Source organism: Sceloporus undulatus, chromosome 2 (assembly GCF_019175285.1).
Source record: "Sceloporus undulatus isolate JIND9_A2432 ecotype Alabama chromosome 2, SceUnd_v1.1, whole genome shotgun sequence".
NCBI classification, from domain to species: Eukaryota; Metazoa; Chordata; class Lepidosauria; order Squamata; family Phrynosomatidae; genus Sceloporus; species Sceloporus undulatus.
The window spans coordinates 267,506,736-267,525,318 of record NC_056523.1 but is presented as its reverse complement, the minus strand read 5'-3'; the positions used below and the strand labels follow the sequence as shown (position 1 = coordinate 267,525,318).

Genomic DNA, 18,583 nt, shown 5'->3' with positions numbered 1-18,583 from the left:
TTTGCTTAAAAGGGAAAAAAACAACAGTGTTTAAAAACATAATTTACCACAACAAATGCCAAAAGAACCAGAAAAGGGATAATACATCTTTAATTCAGTTTAGGTTTTTGTTTGGGGGTTTTTGTTTTGTTTTGTTTTTTGGACTACAGCAATATCACCAGCATAATAAAGCTAAAAATATATTTCTGGGGCATATTTTAAGACTTTTAGAAAAAAGTCAACTGGATTCATGTATGAAATTAAAAAATGAATACCTACTCTTCTCAGGGGAAAAAACTTTCTAAATAAAATCTGAGATTACAGGAGTGAATTATAGCTTGGTAATAAGACTGAGTGAATTAAGTTAAGCTATACAGGTCCCATATATACAGCAGGCTACTCTGAGGCAAGACAAGGTCATGCAAAGAGCTGTACTGTGACACCTCAGACGTCTAACCATCTCACCACACAACAGCTATGATTAACACGTGTCAGGATTAGATGGCACAAGCCGATCAGGAAATGATTGATAACTTCCAAACTCCTCCTCACAGCTACTATGGAAGAGTGTGGGAAGCACATAAGCATGGGAGAGCTAGGCTCATTCTAATAATGCTAAACTCTGATGTAGCATTATATCTGAACAAGTCCAAAGAGCTTAAAGGGGTTGGAATGGATGAGGGGGAGAAGGGAGTGGTAAGCAAATGCCTTAAAAACATATTAAAAGCTATTTATTTCCATTAAGCCAGAAACAATATTGCAGTCCTGCCTCAAACAAAGGCATGTTAAGGGGAACTGAGTAGAATACACCATTCTACTCTACTTAACCGGCTAGGGTTAAGCTGTAGCTACAGTAACACAAAACTAATGCTTGGGGTGTTTCACTGAACTTCTTAACTATTTTTGTTGTTGTTAGCCTTCAAGTTGTTTCCTACTTATGGCGACCCTATCATGGGGTTTTCTTGACAAGATTTGTTCAGAGGAAGTTTGCCCTTGCCTTCCTCTGAGGCTGAGAGCATGTGACTTGCCCAAGGTCACTCAGTGGGTTTCATAGCCAAACTGGAAATCAAGACCTGTCCAGCATTCCAAACCACTACAAATAGAATGCATTATATCATAATATATTGCTTTACTAATCCTTACTTTAATATTATAAATCACATCGGCATTGTGAAACTGAACAATTTTCTTGTTAAAAAAAAGAAGACGACAGAGATCCAAAACACACTGCAGAAATAATCCACTTTGAGACTGCTTTAACCGCTCTGGCTCAATGCCAGAGAATTCTGGGAACTGTAATTTTGTGAGACATTTAACCTTCTGTGTCAGAGAGGACTGGTGCCACAACATACTACAATTCTCACTATTTCCTAGCACCGAGCCAGTGCAGTTAAAGTGGTCTGAAACTGGATTATTTCTGCAGAGTGTTTTGGACCATATACATGAAATAGCACAACTGGCAACAACACTGTACCTTATACAATCTAAATTTGAGTCTAATTTGCCATCTTGCTGGTCAGAAGCACTAGCAATATCCAATTTAAAAACTACTCTTGTTATTTGTAAGAGTCATTTGATTTGTGTGGAAATGTTAAATTAGTTTCAAAATAGAGGTTTCAAGTGGCACACTTGAATCCAGTTGACCTTCATAGCAGTATTTCCTATGCAATATATTTCTATCTACCTGCTAAGCTTAGACTTGACCACTGATTCCTAAGAGAACTCTAAAGCCAAAGACAGGAGTCAAGTACTAATAAGAGCTATCTACAGCTGTACAAAAGTAAAACATTTCTACCTCTCCACCCAAGTGACCTCCTTTGTGAGGCTGCAAACAATGAACAGAGAATTGTTTTTAGAAGCTTGGGGGGAAAGGATTTTCTATTGGTTTATTATGATACACTTAAGAAAAGTATCAGCCATTCTCCTTCCCATTAAATTAAGTACAGGTGGACAACTATGCCTGTGAAGATGTTTTTAGCTTTTAATGCCCATCAGCCCTAATCAGAATAACCAATGAAGAGTTAGTGTGGGAGTTGCAGTCCAAAGATATCTAGAGGGCCACAATTGTCCACCCTTATATTACAAAAATAAATTTAGACACAAGCCTCATCATGCTTTCAGGATCTTATCTCTCAGTAAACAAGCATCATATTAGGCTACAAAATTGTTAAGAGGCTTGGGATAAGAAAAACAATGTTTTATTTCATTTCATCATGTTCATTAATACCAGTAAGCCACCAATATCTCTAACTGAAAGATTATAATTATTTCAAATGCAGATGTTTACTTTTAATTACAGATTTACAGAACTTAAATTTCAGGCATTTTTGCTTTAATATGACTTCCACAACGAAAGCTCACTTATTTCCTGTATAAAGGTTATTTGTAAACCAGACACACACATACACAAATACATCCAGTTTATTAATTCCGTAATGGCTCACAGCCCTACTTTGTTGTTTAACTAACAGCCTTAACATAAGATGTATTTATTAACAGAAATGTGATGTATTCAGGTAGTCATAGAAATTATTTTGAAAACACAAGATTTGTCTGTTTTCAATTCTGGCAAGGTAGGTCTCAGTCTGTAAGATCTAATTTGTTTTTTACTAGAACCCCTACATGCCTTATCAAAAACATACTGTATGCAAAAGGGAGAAGGCAATAGAATCAATTACCTACCCTACATACTTGACAGTAAGTACATCTCATGGATAAGACGAGGGCAGGTTTTGTGCCCAAAATTATGGAATTTGCTCTGCCCCGTGGACAAGTTGAACGTAGAACTTAAGGGCACTTAACAAAGGATGTAAAGGACAAAGCAAAGGAAAATGATGCCAAGGAACTTACAAAATTCCAGCAGGCATAACTGTTCCTGTTAACCCTAAAACCTGGAGGGATGAGATGGGAACTAAATTGGGGCTGAGCAATGTGTAGGATAGGTAACCAGGCACAAGGCTAAGTACACACCTGTCACTATTGGTGTGGGATGTGTTCCACACACAAGTAACAAAGGATGTAAAGGACAAAGCAAAGAAAATGGTGAGTACATTAGCAGTGATTCCAGCCTTTAAATTTAGTATGATAATTTTGCCTGGAAAAACTGTTAGACATACATAGATGTCTTATTCCAACCTTTAAAGCCCAATTACATTGCCAGAATATCTGAAGAAACAGTGGAACTTTTCTTAGGTGACATCATGTCACAATGTTTATAAAGGACATAAATGCCATCTGCGCTATTGAAATCTATTGAATCATTATCTCATGCTGATTCATTTTTCTCTTTGTAGATGACATCATCTTCTGTACCATCCATAGCACTGCTTATACTGCATTTGGGGAACAACATCTTCACCATTTCTCATGAAAATGAACCTCCAGCGTCCTTTACTCCTTTCAATACCAAATCAATGTCTGGTTTCATCAGGCTCCCTCCTTCCGTTAAGAAAACCAGAACACATCCATTGTTGCCACATATTGCACAGTTGCTTCTTAAAAGGCTTGTTGAGGCAAACATCCAATGGCTGGAATATGGATGTTAAGCCACTTAACATCTGTTAACATTAATTACTGTTAACGTAATTAGTAATGTAATTCCTTTGTCTTTTACTTTCCTTTGTTACATGCATGCAGAACACATTCCACACCAATAACAGCGGACGTGTTCTTAGTCCCATTTCTGGTCACCTACCCCACACATCACACTGGCACAATTCAGTTTCCTGCTCATCCCACCAGCCATTAGGGTGAACATGAACAGTTATGCTTGCCAAAATGGTTAGGTTCTTTGGCCCTTTGAATATTATCATTGGGTACAGCTTTGAGCCATCTGTCAGTCAAGATAGGACAGTTGTTTTCATGGCCTGTTGTTTTCACAAGTATGGTCTTCGCACCAATGCTTGCTATAGTTCGATTACCAGCATATCAAAAGTCACTGAGTTTTTTATACATTACCAGTGTTAGCCATACTGACATCTTTGTTTAATCTTGGCTTTATAATAAATTTTATGGAACAAAATGACCTTTTCATCTAACTCTTTAGGCTGCTTCTGCAAGATCTTTGTTCACTGACAAAGGAGCAATAAATATCAGTTTATAAAGCACATACACACCAACCAGCCAATGCTTTAAAGTGTGCTATATCTACAGTCAGTGAATATTTTTCCTTTTTTGCCATCTGAAGCACCGTTATCCGAATGCTTGAGCAAGACACGATGCAGCCATTTTGCATTCTATTACTCAGTGATTCAAATCCTTTTCCATGTATCAAAAGACACAAGTTTGTGAAGTAGCGCCTTCTTTGACTTTGGCATTTCTCGTAGTTCATCCTCCTTTTTCCTCTGGTCTCTTAATGAGTTTTTTGTTGTTACCAAATTCTATTACAGCTATACAACTATTGGATTCCTTTGCATGAACAAAAACTTTCCATTTGAATGATGTTGTGTAAGAAGCTCTCGTTTTTCTTTTCAGAATTCATTTTGCAGAGACTGAGAAATTATAATTCTATTTTATATTACTGTATTAACCACAGGATTAATCGTGGGCTTATCGTAGGATTGAAATATTAAACACATATAAGTGAAGGCTTTAGTACCATAAGTACTAACCACCAGAAAGCCTTCCTTTCTGGTGATTATTAAGATCCAGTTGGAAGAAATAGAAGTAATGCATGCAGAAAAATGGTTACCCAGTACATTGTGACTCACTCAAGCATTTGGATAAGGGTGCTCAAGATGGCAAAAGATGAAAAACATTCAGTGATCAAAAGTACTGTACAACATGCCTGTTCAGCCACATCCACAGCTGCCCATGATGGTTCAGGCATGTCAGCCTCCAAGGCCACTGCCTTATCTAAATAGACTGATGTTAACCTAATCCTAGAGAAACCAACATCAACCCATAGGCAGGTCAACCCAGGTTTTCAGGGTAAATTTTTAGAATAAAATTTCTTCAATTATAGTCACGTATATATGAAACATTCCCTGAAAATCTCTGTGAAATTTAGTTTGGCTCTCAGGATGAAAGAGATTCCTTGCTCTTGAGATATTCCAGTATAAACCTACACTTACGTTACTACAGATTATGGAGTCTAGCACAAAAATCTCAAATTGGCTAGCAGATCTGCATAAGGGTATGGTGAAAGGCAACTAATTAATATTGGCATTTTATAGGTGAATAAAACAGATGCCAGGGAATTAAGAGAAGGCCTATCAAGGGGCGAAGCAGACTGGCAGCAAAGAGTGCCTCTAGCTGCTCTGGCCATGCCTGGCCCAGGACCGTGGCGAACACATGGCCCACTCTCAAAGCAGGCTGCCACCACGGTCCCAAATAAACTGCCAGCAGGAGCGGGTTTTTTTTACTGCTCCTTTTGCCAATGGTGTCGGGCTATCTTAGGTGGCCTCAGAGAAGCTTCCAGATGCTCCAGGACTGGGCATCATCTGCTTGCCACACCCCCAAAGTGGCCAGAAGCCCCTCCTTTTGGCCTGTCTGCTTTGGACCCATATCACAGATTTTGTAATTTTTAACCTTAGGTGCAGTACTTACCACCAACAAGTGATGTACCAGTGCCGATTCTAGGGTTAGGGACTGCGCAACAACTGCACGGTCCCTAACCCTAGAACGTACGGGCGGCATAACAATAGCGACACCCTGTGTACATGGGCACCCCCATTGTTACGTAAGCAACACACAGCATCCACATGTCACCGTGCATCACTTAAGTAATGAGTGCGCCATTGGCCCTGCGGCGGAAAAAGAACCCGCTTTTCCCAGGTTCTTTTTCCTCTGGAGGGAAGCTGCACGGTTTGGTGGCTGCGGCTTCTCTCCGGAGGAAAGTAGGCCGCCAGCAGGCCGCCCTTTTCAGGCAATCTGTCCCAGGCCTTAGTTATCGTTTTTATACTCCTGGGAGTCAAAAGGTCTTGTTAATCCACTAGCCATAATCCAGTGAACTATCAAGAGATCACAATCTACTTTCTGATCACTCCAGAATCTACCACTGTAGTACTAGTGAAATGTAGTCTCTGTTGGGTCAGGCCTAAAGTACAGAAAACACAAAGAAGAATCTTATAGCATGGAAGAAAGCACAGTTGCATGAAGCAACATATGCTCTGCATGCAGAAGGTGCGAGGCATCTGTAGCTGAAAACAACCATTTGTTTTATTTGTTTGATAATAGGAAAGATCTGCCACAGATCCTGGAAAGCAACAGCTAAGCAGAGCAAACTGTGCTGGGCTAGACGGAAAAAATTGTTTTGTTATGCTTAACATCTCAGTTGATTCTGTAAAGAATTCCAACATCACTTATCAAACAGAAACTAGATGTAGCTGAGTAGGGAAGTGGATGGGGACATCAACCACCTGATGCTAGCCACTCTCTCTTGCAATAAACTGCATTATTACATGGAGTTTATTTCCAATTAGCTGCATTAAGAATAAAGAATACACACAAATATGGACTTCAATGAGCTCTAAGAGCACGGAAATTAAATCAGCACAAAGATATGATATATTCTTAGCAATGTGCAATCTATGTAACATAAACCAATCAAGCTTACCAATTAAGCTTAACAAAGATAAATATGCACCACTAAGTGGTACATATAAGAGTTTGTGTATTCTAAAATCTGTTTGATTAGAAAGATAATATTATAAGAAACCTTGACAATATAGAGTAATCAAATGATTGGCTTTTAAATGCTAATGCTTTAAATGGTTGAAATACACTTTGCAACTCAGTTTTTGTGCTAATTATAATCAGTGTTGTTGCTGCTGCTGCTGTCACATACCTGATCTATTAACCCTGTCAATTCTATCCAAGCTAGGGGAATGCATTCGGTTGCGAGGGCTACTTTGATTGGACGTTTCTGAGGCAGTATCATTGAACGAATCTTCAATTGAGAAGTAGAGGATTTCTTTTAAGCATTTGTGGCAGATACTGTGTTGACAAGGGAGAATAAGTGGATGGGTAAATAACTCCTTGCATGCTGGGCAGATGAGTTCTCGTTCAATATTCTTAATGGTAACCTGTAAACAAATAAAACAGATTTTTATTGTTATTTCAAAAGTAAAACTAGCAATGTGAGACAACCTATTGCAATAACTTATAACTTCTTGTCATTTTAATCAGCTTTTTTTAAAAAAAACTGAAGATTAGATCACTATACCTAATTTTTCCTGTATGAGGTTCAATATCCAAAAAGATCCAGATCCAGGTTCAATATCCAGAAAGTAGTGACTATATGGATTCCTATCATCTGCTCTGGAAGCAAGCCTTAATTTTAAAACCTATGTGTGTAAGTCAAAGTTATAGTTACCCCACAGTCGGGGGGGGATTGCAAAAGCCCCCATGTATTTATCTATTTCCTTAAAGCAAGGACATGGTCATGAATAGAGGAATGTGCTCAACAGGAACAAGCAAGGAAAAAGGGTTGTAACTGCCAAGATCAACAGAAGTTTAGAATATTCTGTTTCTCTATTTATACTACAGTGGACCCTTATTATACGCTGGGGTTTGGTTCCAAGATCCCCCGTGTATAACAAAATCCGTGTATGCTCAAGTCCCATTAAATATAATGACATAGCAAAATGGTGTCCCTAATAAAAAATGGAAAATCAAGGTAAATTTATACTTTTTTGGAACATTTTCAAACCGTGTATGCTTGAATCCGTGTATAAAAAATCCGTGTATAAGAAGGGCCGACTGTACAAAATTGTAGGCATGCCACAATTGCAACATGGCATTCCCCTTTCCACACCTTCTTCTCTGAATGGTGAGGAACATTGTGGAAAATAAACAGCACATATATCAAGATGCTCTTTGAAAAGCCATTACATCCATTGCCAATTGGTCCAAAAAGTAAGGAGAATGCTACCATGTACCTAAATAGAATGGCTATTTGGATCATGTTTCCAAGTAAAAATATGCAACTCCTGACAATAAATATGGAGGAATGTTTTCTACCTAAATTTAAAACCATTAATTATCACCATTATCAAATGTACTGTTTCTGCTTTCTTCTGTTAGGGGATCTTTGAAATGTATTCTCTCTTAGAACAATACTAGTCTTTCTTCACTCATAAGCCTCTAACCAAACATTTCAAAACCAGAGTAAACTGAAAACTTCCTCCTTTTTCTATTAACTCAACTCAGGTTCTAGGCACTTATATCTACAGTGCTAGTAACAGTTTCATACCACTGTAAGTGTCATGACTCTCTCCTAAAGAATCCAAGAATTTGCAACTACTGTAATGAGATATTTAGAATTCTGTTGAAGAGTTCTGCTTACTTACTGAACTGCAGAACTAGAGCTCTCTGAGAATTCTAAGCACTTCACCAAACTACAAAATCTCAGGATTTTATTTCCAAGTATTGGTGAGAAAAATTGCATTTTAATAACTAAGGGATTAAAAATAAACTTTGTCCCTTAAACAGGCACACTCTAGTGTGCCTGCAGCAGTTTGCTTTGCCTTTCCTCCAAAAGAACTTTTAAGAACAAGAAAGCACATTGTTGTAAGAAAGAAAAATGCTTGTCCCAGTTACAATTCAGTCAGAATAAGTTATAGCCTGGATGAATAGATTATGAGACAGGCTCTGCAATGCCCAACTCTTTTGTCTTTTGGGAATAGCACTTAGTGAATTGTGCTGCCATAGTTCAGTGAGGAATGATCAACTTCCTTATTCACTCTCTAGAAGCAAAAGCTTCACCTTCCATTCATCCAAAGGCAAAGGAGGGAAAGGTTGCATTACACTGGTCCATAACATATTGGCTAGAGGTTTACAGTAATTTTCAACTAGCTGAAAACATTATGATACAAACCGCCGCTTTGCGGCGGTCTGCCAGCACCATCGGTTAGTCCGCGGGGGAGCCGGAGCCTCCACACGGCGCGGCTCCCCTGCGGACCGAAAAAGAAGCTCCAAAATGGAGCTTCTTTTAGAGTCGCGTTTGCGACGTAGCGAGGCGCCAGGGGCGCACTCGCTACGTCACAAAGGACGCGACGCGTACGGACGCTCAGCGTCCGATACGCAAAGATGGCGCCGGCCATGTAGAAGGGCCGGCGCCATCTTGTACGGATGGAGTCCGTATTAGGCCCAGGGGCGTCTAGAAGAGACGCCCCTTTTTTAAAATGGGACGTCCTCCGGACGTCCCAAATGCCGGTTTGTAACCGGCCATTGCCTGGATAGAGGTATCATTGCCTGTGGTGTACAAACTCATTTATTTTGTTCTACTGTTCTGTCAAAGTGATTTTGCAGCGCAGCTAGCAACACAAACACTGTTAATTCCCAAGACAGTTTCATGTGGCTAATAAACCATCAACTCACTCATGATACTTACTCAAGTCTTACTTATTCAAGATATAGTCCAACCTTTAAACAGGTGCCCCGCACAGAGACATCCTATTCAAGAGAGACTGGTGGATTCACTTCAGGAAACAGACTTTGGATGTCACAAAAGGGCAGGGTATCATTATTGTATTGTGAGTGCTTTGAATAGCAAAAGATACTCCTGTAATGTTGTGCTTCTCGTGCCAAATTAACTCATCCGGCTTTGTGTTCTATACACAGTAATTTAAGTGGGACCTAGGTGGGTCTCATCTGCAGCTTTCTTTGAGGTAGAAAAATATTTTGGGCCAGCCAAGAGGGGGTAAAAATCATACAAAGAACAAAATGACAGAAAATGAAAATTTCTGTCATTTTGTGAACCTCCAGACAGTCTTAGATGATGCTGGCTATCTGGATCCATTCCAGCCTTCTTTTGACCTGATTTGGGGACGGAAACCATCTTTATTATCTGATGGAAGATTCATGGGGAATGGACAGGGAGAAGATAACACTTCCAAATGGGGATGCTGAAGGTCCTGTTCCATTCCAAGGCCTTTTATCTCTTTAATATATACATTAAATTTTTCTAAGAGTTCATTTGATGGTTTGGGTGAAACTAGTGTGCCTCTCTTGGATCTACTTGTTGGAGGGAGACAGCAGAAATTTAGAGTAAGTGTATGAACGTAATTCTAAAACAGATGAAGACAAACAATCTGAAGCTTAATCCAGGTAAGAGAAAGGAACTGTTAGTCAGAAGGCCAAGTAATCTGGATGTAGATTTAAAAACCATCATGAACGGGGTTTCATTGCTTCTGAAGAGCAGCTACTGTATGCCGTCTGGCAACTTTCTTGGATATGGAGCTACCTATGAAATCACAAGGGACCTTTGAAGCTATGTGTGCTCTTTATCAACTGTAGTTCCATGTCAACAAAGCAGATCTGGTTTTAGTTACAGATGCCCACAATATATTCAGAATAGGTTATTGGTTATAGGTTATTAAGGGACACGGAGGCTCAGCAGTTAGGACACTAAGTCTGATGATCACAAGGTTGGCAGTTCGAGACCCAAGCACCACGTGACAGAGTGAGCTCCCATCACTAGTCCCAGCTTCTGCCAATCTAGCATTTTGAAAGCATATAAAAGTGCAAATAGGGACCACTTCAGTGGGAAGGTAACAGCTTTCTGTGCATAACCATGGAGTCGTCCCTGACAGCGCTGGCTCCCTCGCCTAAGTAACAGACACGACTTGACAATCATGTCAAAGGGGAAACCTTTACCTTTAGGATACTGTTATGCTTTCTACACAGAACTGCCTTTAATGACAGCTTGGAAATTACATCTAATACAGAACACAAGTACCAAACTTGTGGGGGACCAGGCATGCAGATCATGGATCACCAATTCCATGCCAGTTGTATTAGCTATGGTTTGTTTGTTTTTAGGCTCAATTTAAAATGTTTCTGTGCCTTAAAGTCACCCTAGGTCAGAAAAAATGTGAAGGCTCACAACAACAACACTGATCTTTAGAGCCATCAAAGGTTTGGAAGTGGGTTGTTTGAAGGACTATCTGTACCCATATAAAAATTTTCCACAGGCTACAAAATCAGAGGTCCTCCTCTCTAGCTGGCCTAATCATCAGAACAGCAGATCTTAGGGAACAGAAACCTATTCAATAGTGGCCTTGCCTCATCTCTTCACTGCTCCCACCTCAGAAAATGCATGTACCCTTTCAATGAATTTTAAAACAGATTTGTCAAAAACAGAACCAATTTTTAAAAACCCTTTTTGTTCACTTTAGTTCAACTAATTATTTTAAATTGTTAACTGATTTATCTTGTTATTTATGATGCTTTTGTGTTTAAAGCCAATTTTATTTTTATCTGTCACAGAAGGTGATATTGGTCAACTGTGGAGGCTTTTACCTACAATAGCAAAAATTATTATTATTATTATTAACCTTTATTTATAAAGTGCTGTAAATTTACACAGCGATGAATATATTAAACATGTATAATATTTCAAATGTATATTAAGTATTGGCATCAGGTTTCTGGAACCAGTTGAGCCTGTTGAATTTTTCAATCCATCACTCATCATTCTTATATTTTTCCATAGAGAACACTTGCATTTACTTTGCTGCATATATATAGAGAAGATGGATTTGGTTGGTCATTTTTATATGTGATGTTGGCCAACTGTGGAAGGTTTTACTTACAATGGTGAAAATGAATGTTAAATACACATAAATATTTCAAATGTATATTAAGTATGAGAAGACATGACTCATCAGAAAAAGGCATAACACTAGGAAAGGTGGAATGAAAGAGAATGAGAGGAAGACCACACACTAGATGGATGCTATTAAGGAAGCCATGGGTATGAATCTGCAAGAACTAAGGAAACCAGTGGGGAACAGGGAGTCTTGAAAATGTCTCATCCACAGAGCAGCCATGAGTCGAGATCCACTTGAGGGTGATTAACAGCAACAACAGCCAATATTAAGTATTGGCATCAGGTTTCTGGAACCAGTTGATCCTGCAGATTTTCCCCGCTTCAATCCATCATTCCTGATTCTTACACAGAAAGATCTTGTCGCACCTTTGAGGCTCACTGAAAGAAAGAAATTGGCAGCATGAGCTTTCATGGACTTCAGTCTACTTCCTCTGAAGTCTACAAAAGCTCATGCTGCCAATTTCTTTCTTTCAGTGAGTCTCAAAGGTGCTACAAGATCTCTTTACATACTGATTCTACAGACTAACATGGCTATATTCTTGATCTTTACGTTTTTCCTTACCACTCGCATCTACTTTGCTGCATATAGGCAGAGGAGATGGGCGGTATCTTCCCAGAAGAACTGAAAAGTAATTTTCACAATCTTTCACACGCACACACGCACACAGGCACACACAAACACATGCAAACCCCACTAAGGTGACCCCATCCCACCACCCTCAGCCGATCTTAGGGGTTATCAAGAGACCCCAAATTCAGGCCGAGGCGACTGACAGGCATCTTGAGGCAGGAGTTCCTCCCCCCCACACCAAAATTGCTCCTCCGCAGCACAATGAGTCTGCACAAACCACCAGCACAGGACACACAATATTATGCCCAAGTCTCTGCCGTTGTACGTGCCTTAAGCAAACAGAGGAAGAGGAACCAGCCTTCAGGAGAAGGGTGGGTCTGTGGGGGAGAAGGATCCAGCCAGAGAAGCACTGACAGCTGCTGCAGAAGACAAGGGCAGAGACTGCTTAGAAAAGGGAGGAAGGGGCTGAAGAGAAAAGGAGACCCTATCCCTTTCCCAAAGCAAGGTGGCCAAGCATCCTCCTTTCCCAAGACACAGCCTACATTTCAGCCTTAATTCCAAAATGCCCTCCATTCTGAGCAGGACTGAGCAGAAGCATGGATTTTTTTCCTTCAAAGCGTTTCTTTGGTCATGTCCTCCTTTTCCCCTGGAGTGTCCTCCTTTTCAAACATGACTCAGAAGCATGGATCTAGATTTCTTTCAGTCTTTTTTAGGTTTGGCCATGTCCTCCAGTTCTTTTTCTGGAATGCCTTCCATTTTGAGCATGACTCAGAAGCATGGTTTTGACATTTCTGTGAGTGTTTTTTTTACCATTTCTTCTGCTGTGTCTTTCATTTTCCATGACTGTCCTCCATTTCCCCCTCCTCTTTAGAGGTTGGGGACCTCAGGTCACCCTGCCCCAAAGGGGTCTCTCCCCCCAAAAAGAGGATTGCAGGCAAAAGAGAAGTCAAGGCAAAAACAGGGGAGCCTCCCAGTCCTTTGCCTTTCCACTTCTGTGGTCCAATACAGTACACACCAGAGAAATAAACCCAGTTCGAAACCACTCTAACTGCCCTGGCTCAGTGCTAGGGAGTTTATTGTGGTACCAAAGCCCTCTGTGACAGAGAAGGCAAAATGCCTCACAAAACTAGTTCCCCAAATTCCTTAGCATTGAGCCACAGTTAACTGGATTGTTCCTGCAGTGTGTTTTTTTGGAACTGCGTGTGTGTGTGTTATGTTGTCTGCCTTCCAGTCCTACAACAGGGTTTTGTTCAGGGCTGGATTGGATGGCCCTTGTGGTCTCTTTCATTAGGAGGAACTTCCTGACAGCCAGGGCTGTCCAACAGTGGAACACACTCCTTCCTCCGAGTGTGGTGGAGTCTCCTTCTTTGGAGGTCTTTAAAAAGAGGCTGGATGGCCATCTGTCACAGGGGGCGCTTTGATTGGCAGAATGGGGTTGGACTGAGTCAGGATCAGAACCCAGGGCTCCAGAGTTGTAGTACTGTACCGTCAAATCACCATGTTCGCTCACTTCAGCATCATAGAATCGTAGAGTTGGAAGAGACCACAAGGGCCATCCATGCCACCCCATTCTGCCATGCAGGAACTCCCAATCAAAGCACATCAGACAGATGGCCATGCAGCCTCTGTTTAAAGACCTCCAGGGAAGGAGACTCCACCACTCTCCATTGAGGGAGTGTGTTCCACTGTGGAACAGCCCTGACTGTCAGGGAGTCCCTCCTAATGTTGGAGCTTGCATCCATTGCTCCTGTTCAAGCTTGCTCCCTCCTGAGTAGGACATCCCTTCCAATGCCCTCCTCCTCCTCTGCCTTCCTGCCTGCCCTCCGGGCGACTCACGGTGGGTTCCAGCCGGTCCCCTTCCATCCTCGAGCCGCCGCCTCAGCCTGCGCCTCCGCCTGGGACGGGCGGTTGAGCCGAAGGTGTCCGTTGCGCGCGGGCGGGTCCCTTCCCCTCTCTCTTTCTGTGCCTTCTTCCCTGGGATGGTCTTTGGCGGGCTTCTCCCTGAAGGCGAGGGAGAGAAGAGAGTGCGGGCGGGCGCGCGAAGCGGCTGCGAGGCGCCCAGCAGCCTCCTCCTCCTCCTCCTCTGCCCCAAGGAAACTCTGAGGGAGGCCTGCGAGGAGGAGGAGCAGGCGAGGGGCGGGGCGCCCAGCCTGGCAACGCAGCCCACGACACAATGCAGGGCAGGCAGGCAGGCACCTCAGCCCCAGCCTCCCTCCCTCCCTCCCTCCAGGGAAGGGAGGAAGAAGCTCTCTCTCTCTCTAGTCTGTGGAATCACTGGGCAGAGAGACCTTGGGGCACCTCTGAGACTGTTCCCTCAGAGAAAGGAGCTCTGGCAGCAGCAGCAGCAGCAGCCATTCCTAGACTTCGGTCCACCTCCTCAGAGGCATTTGGTCATGCTGCCAACTTCTTTCTCTCAGTGAGTCTCAAAGGTGCTGTAAGATCTCTCTCTACTGATTCTACCAACTACACAGCTGCAGCTTTGAATGGAGCCCCGAGAGGAGTGAGTTTTTAAACTCAAAAATGTACACTTTATGTGGAGAGACCTTGTTGTGGCACCTTTGAGACCCACTGGAAGGAAGAAGTTGGCAGCATGAGATTTCCTAGACTTCACTTTACTTCCTCAGAGGCATTTGGTGGAGTTGAAGCCAGGCACAGATCTATTTATGCCACTGGTACGTATATGAAGATGTATGTGGTGCCTGACTTCCACTCCACTAAATGCATCTGAGGAACATCCAAACAATGATACCTTTATTGGACCAACCAAAATGCACAATTACATGTTGCAAGCTTTCAAAATCACACTTCAACAGGCAAACAGGAGAAAGAAATTGAAGATGTTAGCCATAGGGCTCCTGCATTTTCTGTTTCTGGCCTTAGTTCAGATGGTAGGGAGGGCTATCTGCAGGCTGCCACCTTCCTCTTTGGCCATGCGGTCACTGGGAGATTTTCAAAGTCAAGGAAATTTAATGAGCATTTGCAATTCAAAATTCATTTGCATCTGAGGAAGTAGACTGAAGTCTACGAAAGCTCATGCTACCAATTTCTTTCCTTCAGTGAGTCTCAAAGGTGCCACAAGATCTCTGTATATAAAGAAGGAAATACTTCTTAGGACACAGACTGCTAATTCAAACTTTATTCTAAGAGCTCTGGGTTTTGACAAGAGGTGTCCTCCCGACATGTGCCCTTGCACACAAGACCTGGAACAGCACCAGGAGCTGACTGAGTTTCTGACAACAAATGGGCGAAAAAAATCACTTGAGGAGTGATATAGCAAGCGAATTGTAGGAATGTATGGTAAAGGATGATGAGTTCAAGATGTGGATTTCATTTCAGGCATACATTTAGGATGATGTACTTATATTATCATATCCAAGCACATGGATTGAAAGTTGAGAAACTCAGGTTTTCTCCAAGTGTACTGCCAAATGCATAGACAGCACTGGGCAACAGTTTGGTCGTTGTGTGCCTTCAAGTCACTTCTGACTCGTGGCAAACCTACCACAAGGTTTTCTTGGCAAGATTTGGGGGAAGGGGGGCATTTGCAAGTATCTTCTTGTGAGAGTCACCTGGTGGGTTTCCATAGCTAAGCAGAAATTTGAACCGTGGTCTCCCAAAATCCTAGTCCAGCACTCAAACCTATTGTTCTCTTGACGGACTTACTGGTGAGAGAAAGAAAAAGGAACAACTTCTCAGTCCAGCTAAGCTTGGACTTTTGGGTTGCTTGGTAGAAGCAACAGGGCATTTGCCTACAGCCTAACAAGGCACTGAAAATGGGTTTGGGGCCAAAGGTGGTCTTCATACAAACAGCCGAAGCAAAGCAGGCAGTCAGAGTGCCTTGGACTTGAAAGATGAACATCACCCGCCCAAGTCAAGGCATTTTAGAGAAGAGGGGTCAGCCTTGTCTCATCTGAAAATGATTCTCATGACTCAGCTGCCTTGGCTTAACATGGCTTACTTCCCCTCCCAACCTTCAACAACACTCACAACAAGCAACAAGGCACACAACAAGGATACAAACATACCATTTGCCAGAAAAACAAACAAACAAACAACAGAAATGGCAAAATAAATAAATAAAAGCGGTTAAACAGTCCAGTTTCCCACAGCTGTTTTGTCACTGGCTGTAAAGTAGCCATTGTATGGTAAAAGAAGTCAAAGGGACATTAGAGGGAGACACTGCCAAGTTACAATTCATGAGGACGTTCTAATTATCCCCCACATAGGAATTGGGACAATGGTTTCTTATCACACTACATGTGTTAATTGGTTTACCCAGTGTCAGGATGTTTCTTTGATCACTAACAGTTCTGTGAATGACCAGTGTTGATAAATTCAATACATTCTGAGCTTAATTTTCCTCTGGCATCATGTGTCTAATATACATCACGCAATAATGCATTTGTTGGTCTTTGAGGCCTCTTTTATTTTTGCCGCAGTGTCCTGTGGAACTATGTGCCCCACCACAAAATGGTAGGGGAAGCACCCCTCTGCTTGATGCACAGGCTGCCTATGCTTACTTCTGCATAAATGTGCATAGGATCATGCCATAATATAAACATGACAGAGCTTTAAAAAGGGAGAAGTGGGAGAAGTCAAGATACTTGTTCCTGCTGCTCTTAAGCTAAATTTGATTAACAACAAGGTATAATTAATTCTAAAAGCAAAGTAACCCAATTCAGAGCAGTCCCTCTAGAACAAACAGCAGACGACTTTATCTACATTCAGCAAACAACCTCTCTATCACGAGGAATGGGGGCTGGGAGTGGAAATGCTACCTGAAGTTATGTAGAGTTAAGCTTCTAAAAACACACCAGCTGGACATTTAGGCTGACACTGGCCTCAGCGCTCTCTTTCTCTTAAAAAAAAATTAAAGGGCTTAATTAAAAGGAATTAAAGAGTCTGTCAAAACCCAAAAGGACTACTCCATCTGACCTATATATTTTTATACAGTTGATTATCTCAATAGCGTTGATTTTTCATTATTAGTTTTTCTTCCGCAACTACTCAGATCTTTCATGCTCCCCAAACCGACTACAAAAAAAGTTTTATTCCTACAATTGTTTACGATTCTTACAAGGAAATGAGACTGGCCAGTTTGGGGTGGAGGGAATATCTGGAAACTCAGGCTGCATCTGCACTGCGGAAATAATCTGGTTTGACACCACTTTAACAGCCATCTGTAGTTTTGTGAGACATTTAGCCTTCTCTCTCAGAAAGCTGTGGTGCCACACCTCCAAAAATTCCAAACTCCTACTGTTATCTTTCTGATTATCTGACCTGGTGGGGATTGCCCCTGGTCCCAGTAGCAGTAATATTTGGGGGGGGGGGGCACTTGCTAGAGGCTTCTTTTGCTGCCTTTTGTCAAGGAAAGTGGGTAATGTAATGTTCTCTAGGGCACCTGATAATCATGCAAAAGTGATAGCTAAGGAAAGCTATGGTTTTGGAACCACTGGTGTTGGATGGTCTGACCCTGTTACACTATTAGTAATGTCATCAGGAGCTTGATGGGATCTGAATTAGGTTCAAAGTAACCTGAACTATTTTCTTGGTATCAGTAAAATATTTTACCAACAAGACTAGTTCCAAAATGAATCAAAGATGGGCTCCTCACCTAATATCATGTTTGTATTATGAAGCAGAACAGAATGTATCACTTGAGGCAAGAGTTTTTTCTTGTGTAAAAAAACCCCCTATTGACAGGAAACCAATACTGTACAGCATTATGCTGGGCTAGAACCTCTACTTTCCTATTTGTAGGGAAGGTTTTGAGGTTTCACTGCACATGTGGACTTCGAAGTGATAGAGCCAATTCTACTGCCTAAATTCTTCACGTTTATCTTTAAACTTGCAAGACATTCAACGATGCTGGTCTTTTGTTGTTGCTGTTCTGGTTGTTTCTCAGTTACAGTGACTCCCACAGGTTTTTTCCTGGCAAGATTTGGGGGTTTGCTTTTGCAGTCCTCTGAAGCTGAGAGCCTGTGACTTGTCAAGATTATCTAGTGGGTCTCCATGGCTGAGCGGGGATTCGAACCCTGGTCTCTAGAGTCATAGTCCAATGCTCAAATCATTACACCATGCTGGTCTTCAAACAGCAAAAATATAACTGAACTCCGGAGAGACTCTCCCCCCCCCCCAAAAAAAGTAAGTGGATAGCAGTTACAGCTGCTTTATGCTAACCTATTCCTCAGTCTTTCCTCTGAGTAAACAATAACCATTAATTCTTATAGATAATTGCTCAATTGTTGTGGACAATAAAAAGCAAACCTTGGATTGCCCCAGTTCTGGAATAAAATAAACAAAGCCTTATTAAGACTAAGTTAACACAGTTAGCATCTATTCATTAGGCATTAGTCAACAATAGTGTATTTTGTATACATAAGGTAGATCCACTATAAATTGCTTTGCTGCCTCTCCCAATTTTTGTTGCTGTCAAGAATTCTCATGAGAGAATGCTCACACAGTTCTACTTCTGGCAG

The 18,583-nt window shown here is 41.6% G+C and overlaps 1 protein-coding gene across 6 annotated transcripts in view; it reads right to left on the bottom strand.

Annotated features, from left to right (window-relative positions):
• TRIM36 (tripartite motif containing 36) overlaps nt 1-18,583 on the bottom strand; it is a 68,781-nt gene that overhangs the window by 34,063 nt on the left and 16,135 nt on the right. For 3 of the 6 annotated variants that reach the window (XM_042452730.1, XM_042452731.1, XM_042452734.1), the window contains exons 1-2: nt 13,941-14,179; nt 6,767-7,004 (exon numbers count right to left, since the gene is read on the bottom strand). In XM_042452730.1, the coding sequence (XP_042308664.1) occupies nt 6,767-7,004; nt 13,941-13,967 (265 nt within the window). In that variant the 5' untranslated portion in view covers nt 13,968-14,179. Of the gene's footprint in view, nt 1-1,774; nt 1,805-6,766; nt 7,005-13,940; nt 14,180-18,583 lie in introns of those variants that run through there. The other 3 variants (XM_042452729.1, XM_042452733.1, XM_042452735.1) reach the window with 2 other exon arrangements.